The following is a 6,528-nucleotide window of genomic DNA, read 5'->3' as shown; positions in this document are numbered from 1 at the left end:
TTTAAGTACCAGAGTTATGATGACCAAAAGATTGCTGTTAATGCAAAGTAACATCGCTAATACAGAAGAGAGCAGTGATAGGAGTGATCAACGGCCGTAGGCAAGTACAAACCATCAAAAAACAACAGGATGATTGCAAAATGCTGCAAGAATTTCATTCCTCCCAGCTTTGTGGTGATAGGTGGGGTTTTAGAGATATTTCATTATGTCTTGGATCTATTTGTGCAAAAGTTAAATATGGAATTCAGAAATAGTCTCTATGCCAATACCACAGTGTAAGAAAACCTGAACAACTTACTGGTGTTTGTCTTGGAATGGACTTGGCAAATGGGTATGCTCACAGACTTTTCAGTTCCTATTAAGTGCGTTACATTTTCTTTCCCAAAATTAAAATAGAACTGGAAAACAAGGCCTCGGCTTGAAATTTTCACCTGTAACAATCCTGTCGATTAAATTATTTCCAAGTTTCAAAACTAGCTCATCCCTGTGGTTTTTAAAATTGCCCCTTAGTGTTGATTTCTTGAATTGATTCACTCCCAACTACAAATATCCAATGAAGTCAAAAGAACTGGCATGTTTATTTTGTAGCATACCAGTATCTTAGGAGCTGTAAATACATCTCTACTGTTACATACAGTAGCTTGTTTGTATATGGATTTGACATGAGGCACTACAAATACTTAAATCAATAACTTCATATAGAGTTCAAGTTGAAAAAGGACAATTGTTTCATACTAGCACTGTAATAGCACTGTAATTTTTTTAAACATTCTTATTCTGAATATTAATGTTTAATATTGTTTTACTTCTTAGGTTTGATTTTGTACAGATGCTACAGTTGTGGCAGATAGGAATATACAAATTGTAAAACCTTTTTTTACTAAATAATTTTTTTTCTTGCTTGGGTTTTGGGATTAATTAATCTCTTAAATTTTGTTCATGTGTGATTTGAGCCTTCCCATGAGATTCTTTACTTGACACGAATGAAACAATCTTCAGAGAAATAATCCAGTTTTTCATTAATGCACATGCATTGAAACAAGTAAAACAAATGCAATAGGAATTTTAATTTAAAAAAATTTATTAAGAAGAATGAGGGCAACTATCTCTGGAACAGGAAGGTGCACTCCATACGAGGTAAAGTTTGCATACTGATGTTTAAGTAAACCAACTTTACAATTTCTCTGACAATCTAATTATCAAATTATGGATTAAAGATCTGCATTACACAAAAACAGACATGTGGAATCCACGACGAACCATAAGTAGGGGTAACCTGATTTACATTTTATATACATTATCAAATGTAAAATATTAACCAAATAACTGAAGAAGTCTATTAAAAAGACAAGAAAAACTGTTGCCTCTTTCAATGAACTGTAAGCAGAGTATGTACAAAACAATATTATCAGTCCTAGGTAGGTTATAAAAATCAGCTTTCAAAAAATCTTTATTCATTTCCTCTGCGGCTCTTTTTATGACTCTTTTTTGACCTGCAAAACAAAAGGAAAATGTTTATAAACTTCTTTTGCCCAGAATGAAAAGCAGAACCAGTACTTTAAATTACAAGTTTCTCTCAGAACAGAACTTACAAACAATTTTCAATTTCTGCAGTCCTTTTTTGCTTGAGAAATTTGGATGGAAAAGCTGAGGTCTTAATAGGAATTATTTTGCCAAGTCAAAATTCAGTCTTCAATTTTCTTCTTAAGCATAAAATTAACTTTTACCTTTCTGGAGACTTGGAATGGCTCCGGTGCCTGTGGCTTCTGTGATGGCCTGGAATGAAAGTAAATTACAAAGACATTCTCCTTTGGTTAAAACAGGAATCAATTGAGACCAAACATACTGCAATTAATGACAATGACCTGCCCAAGAGGGTCATACCCATGTTGATAAGAAACAATACAAAGAAGAAAATAAATATCATAAGGCACACTCATAACAGGATAGGGTCATTCAAATGTTAAGTGGCAAGCAGAAAATATTTTCTTTGCATGATTAAAACTTCCTCAGAAACGAAGGTTGATAGTTACAGCTCTCTCTGCAGAATGTTCACGTCCAGGGCTTGCTTTTAAAGGAACGGCATCTTAAAATTGTAGGATATTACACAGACTCACAATGAATTAAGTAGGGAAAGTATTAAATTAGTACCCAATTAAAGATCTATGAATTAAATTAAGCATACATTTGGTACACAGGCAGGGCCAAATTAAAGATTAAGGTTGCATTAACAGTTTTTATGAAAGAAGGGCAAAACACAAGACATCGCGAGAACAGGTCTAGAGAAATGTGAAAAACAAGCATTGACGGAAAGCGAGATTTAGCTTGTAACTTACCAAGTATTAATAAAAGGTATTACATAATGCCTTAAAAGATTCCTAGAAATTATATTAAAAAATTTCATACATGTATTAATCTATTGGCCTATCAACATTACCTTTGAAAACCTCCAGCCTATAGCCAAGGACATCTCAGGACTAGTCCTTGACAAAATTAGGGGACTCCACTAAGCTTTCTGTTCTTAGTAGCTTGGACCACTCTAATCTCTCCGTCTGTGTTCTCAAAGACGGTTTTCCGAACTCATACATCAGAAAGACCACCGAAACTAAAATTATTCTGCAGCTAGGATCACACATTCTCCCTTCCCTTAACGACAGACTACTGTTCTTTTAAATTGTCTCCATTCATTTGGAAGTTTCATTTCACACCTCTCTGCACCCATTCTGACTTCACATCTCTTGATTGGCCTCTCTTTCTGTCCCCTGGTCCCGCCTCTCACTCCTCCTCCCTCCCAACCTTTGTTCTCCCGCTACTTTACCTTTGCCTACTGCCCTGTCTCTCTCACACCTGAAGAAGGCTCCACGGCCGAAACGTTGTGTTCCCTTTCTTCTTTTTTTCAGCATGGAATAAACCTATTACTTGTTCCTTTGGAACCATTTATACCATCAGTTCCAATTCATGCTATGAAATCAAAAGGGTTACGCTGGAAAGGAGAAAGAGTTAAGAAGTGGTTTACAGAAACACGGGGGAGTACCTGGAGACTTGGAGCGGTGGCGCCTCTCTCTGGACCGGCTGCGGTGCCGGCGCGGGCTCTTGCTCCGATGCCTCTCACGACGGGGTGAAGGGCTGCTCCAGAGCCAAACCAAAAAACCCACAGCAATTACAATACCAGCCTGGCAAATCCCTGGCCCTATTTATTCATCGAGGCTGATGCTGACAATTCTGCCCTAAAGCGACAGGCAGGTAAACGAACGCTGATATAATATAACATTTTAAAAGTTAACTAGCACCTTGTAATGCTTTATCTTGCAATATAAAATAGTCTATTGCTTCACATTAGTGTCCAGCTTTAAGTCACTGGAAAAACCCAAGTACTTGATTTATAGAAATATGCTGTTAGTAGACAAAGTGTTCCTGTTTTATTACTGGTCTGATCACTTCACAAAATAACACTTTGGTAATTTATATTTCATAGATTGGGAATTGGCCAGTGATAAGTGTCAATTAGTAACTACAAAAATCTCAACTTAATTACATCTCCAGTTAATCAATGTTGCCATAAAAAGAAGGAATTCAAAAATTATAACATTACCTGCGCCTCTTAGGTGATCTGCTCCGTCTGAAAGTACAAAGGAGGAAGATACAAAGTTTTAAGATTTTGTTATGCTGTTTTGGAGTCACTTTCTCAAACATGGTTATTCTATTTTCACACCGATGATCTCAAAACACCTTGAGAAAAACGTTCGAATGACAACAGCTTTAATCAAGTGAAGTGATCACGGCACTCTTGCGTCCAATTTCTCCCGAGTCTGGGAAAGAAAAAACAGGGCGAGGAGCTTACCTCCTGGGAGACCGACTGCGTCGGTAGCGAGGGGAGGGGGATCGGCGGGGCCTGTCTACGTCGCGGTAGCTTCGTCGGTGGGGCTCTGGAGACTGGCCTCTCTCCGGCTGCAAGCCATGACCGCAAGAGGTCACCGCATTTCACCGCAACAGAAGAAACACCAAGTGGAAAACGGGAACAAAATTAGGAGGAAACAATTTTGAGATAGAAGAACATCCTGCAGGGCGAGGTTCAGAGTTCTTGGTTCCCCTTACCTTCTCTTCCTCCTCCTCCTCTTCCTCCTCGCTGGTCTCCACCTCGTCTAGGTCCTCTTCCAGTGCACTGACCCGAGTGTCCAGCAGCTCTGCCTCCTCCAACACCTGCCGCTTCTGCAAGACAGATGCACACCTTTCGTTGCACACCTGTTCAGCAGACTCCGACTATGCAAAGTGCTTTTTAATCGCGATCATAATCAAAGAAACTTGTCAAGACATGTAAGGCCATGCCAGCAGCCATATGACTCTGCAACTCACAACTGGCAGCCCACTGAAGCTAAGCAGGTATGAGCCTGGTCAGTACCTGGATGTGAGACCTCCTGGGAGAAACTAAGGTTCCTGCTAGAATAGGTGTTAGTGGGGCCAGCAGGGAGAGCTCACCCTGTGGGTCCTAATGCCCCAGTATAGTGACGGGGACACTATACTGTAAAACAGGCACTGTCCTTCGGATGAGACGTAAAACCGAGGTCCTGACTCTCTGTGGTCATTAAAAATCCCAGGGCGTTTCCCCGAAAAGAGTAGGAGTGTAACCCCGGCGTCCTGACCAAATTTCCCACTGGCTCTTACCAATCATTGCCTCCTAATAATCGCCATCTATGAATTGGCTTCATTACTCTGTTCTCCTCCCCACTGATAGCTGATGTGTGGTGAGTGTTCTGGTACACTATTGCTGTTGTCGCATCATCCAGGTGGATGCTACACATTGGTGGTGGTGGAGGGGAGTCCCCATTACCTGTAAAGCGCTTTGGGTGGAGTGTCCAGAAAAGCGCTATATAAGTGTAACAATTATTATTATTATAAAGTGATGTGAACTTCTTTAATCTGCTATTCCTAGAGATTTGCCTGCTATAAGAGTGCAGAAGAATGAAAAGAGCTACTACATACCTGTAGCCTAGGAAGTATTATGTCACACACTCTCTCGCTGTGCAGCAATTCATCAATGTATTCGTCCACGTGCATCAGCTCAAACTCTTGAGAAATGGAAAGGCAAGATAGTTTGAACAAGCATTTTTTAAAAAAAGTACTAAAACTCCAGTTAATCTCACTTGGCATATGCCTCTAACAAAACAGCTGCCACAAAATACGGCCTTGTCGTAAAATATTAAAAACAACTGCATGCACACAACAAAGAAGCTCACCTCCATTCCGATTTTGGTTTTTGATTTTCCTGTAGTCATTGTACAATGGCTCCAGGTACTTATAGCAATCTACTGATGAACCAGTCAGTCTCATGTACAAGGCTCCAAGCAAACGGACATACCTAGAGGGAATAAATGTGACTTTCACTTTGTATCCTCAGGCAGGGCTAGTACAGAGAACTTTTTAAATGGAAGAAAATATAGCATACAAATGTAGCATCCTTAATGAATTAATGTTACCTCAGAAAGAATACCTCATGGTATGATAAATGATGAATACAAGCCAGTGCATAAAGGTAGAAAAACTATAAGAAAACTAAACGATAAAACCTGCATGGTGAGCTCAGCATCTCCAAAGAAACAAGAAACAAGCATCTCCAAAACACAATAGAACTGTCAAAACATCTACCACATACTGCTGTTTCTCACTAGAAGCTCTGCGTGCCCTCTTTACCGTAGCTTGTCTTTCAGCTCAGTGCACTACACCTACTTGAAATCCTCGTTCTTTATGAATTCCACGATGATGTCTTTCTCCGGCTGGATCTGCAGCATCTTCAGGGTTAGGCAGAGGAAAGGAGTGGGTTTAATATTCCCTCCGTAAACTCCACCAACGTACTTCAGCTCCATGGCTTTATCCACCACCAATTCAGCTGCACATAGAAAATAAAAGTGGTAAAGACAACCAGCAGACAAACGTTACAAAAACACTGTAACGATTTAATGAAGGCACAGATTAACGAAATCTGTGAGGTTATTTAAACTGTTTTTGCCACCTACTCACAACACTTCACTTATGTATTTTTTCCAATTACTACTGCTAATACTGCTTGCAGCTAAACGGTGGATTAAATTTGGTCAAATGGATCAAACAGCTGTAAATCTCTGTATCTGGACTAGAGATTAAATTAAAACCAGACAGGCCTCAAATAATAGCAGTACGTTTATAATTTCTTGGATATTATTTTACAATGGATATTACTGTAATTACTCGAATTGCGCTCTGCTCACACTTGTATTTTTACCATATCTACTTATTCAATTATTACCACGTGTCCCTGCTACTGCTCACCCGTAAGTCCGAAGCATTCCTCCTTCCAGTATTTTGACTCGTAGATCCGTGTGCGAATAATTTTCTCCACTAAATACTGTGGATTTGTTCCATGAATGCTATTAGCGTCTTTCACAGTTCGATTAGCCATTTTTCCTCTACAGTCCTCTCAAAACACTTCGCAACACAACTGTTTCCGGTGCAGAAAACATACACTTCTGGAGTCAAAGGGCGTGTGTTTCAAGC

General features: G+C 39.6%; 1 protein-coding gene across 1 annotated transcript; it reads right to left on the bottom strand.

Moving 5' to 3' along the window:
• Positions 1 to 1,063: 1,063 nt before the first annotated feature.
• Positions 1,064 to 6,490, bottom strand: prpf38a (pre-mRNA processing factor 38A). Its single transcript, XM_088598650.1, has 10 exons — positions 6,304 to 6,490; positions 5,725 to 5,884; positions 5,235 to 5,356; positions 4,981 to 5,066; positions 4,096 to 4,209; positions 3,842 to 3,948; positions 3,593 to 3,619; positions 3,035 to 3,126; positions 1,728 to 1,776; positions 1,064 to 1,493 (listed from the first exon to the last, which is right to left on the bottom strand). Exons 1-10 carry the CDS (start codon positions 6,431 to 6,433, stop codon positions 1,451 to 1,453), a joined length of 930 nt encoding a protein of 309 aa, XP_088454776.1. The 5' UTR covers positions 6,434 to 6,490; the 3' UTR covers positions 1,064 to 1,450.
• Between the last annotated feature and the right edge of the window lie 38 nt (positions 6,491 to 6,528).

This window comes from Lepisosteus platostomus, chromosome 11 (assembly GCF_059453375.1).
Source record: "Lepisosteus platostomus isolate fLepPlt1 chromosome 11, fLepPlt1.hap1, whole genome shotgun sequence".
Classification (NCBI taxonomy): domain Eukaryota; kingdom Metazoa; phylum Chordata; class Actinopteri; order Semionotiformes; family Lepisosteidae; genus Lepisosteus; species Lepisosteus platostomus.
This window is presented reverse-complemented; position numbering and strand designations above follow the sequence as displayed.

Bases quoted from the DNA above. Each gene is read 5' to 3' on its own strand.
- prpf38a (XM_088598650.1), bottom strand. From the start codon at position 6,433: ATGGCTAATCGAACTGTGAAAGACGCTAATAGCATTCATGGAACAAAT. The intron at 4,210-4,980 runs GTATGTAGTAGC...TCTGTCTTGCAG, and splicing joins TAATACTTCCTAGGCTACAG to AAGCGGCAGGTGTTGGAGGA. The intron at 3,620-3,841 runs GTAAGCTCCTCG...TTGTACTTTCAG, and splicing joins CGCAGTCGGTCTCCCAGGAG to ACGGAGCAGATCACCTAAGA.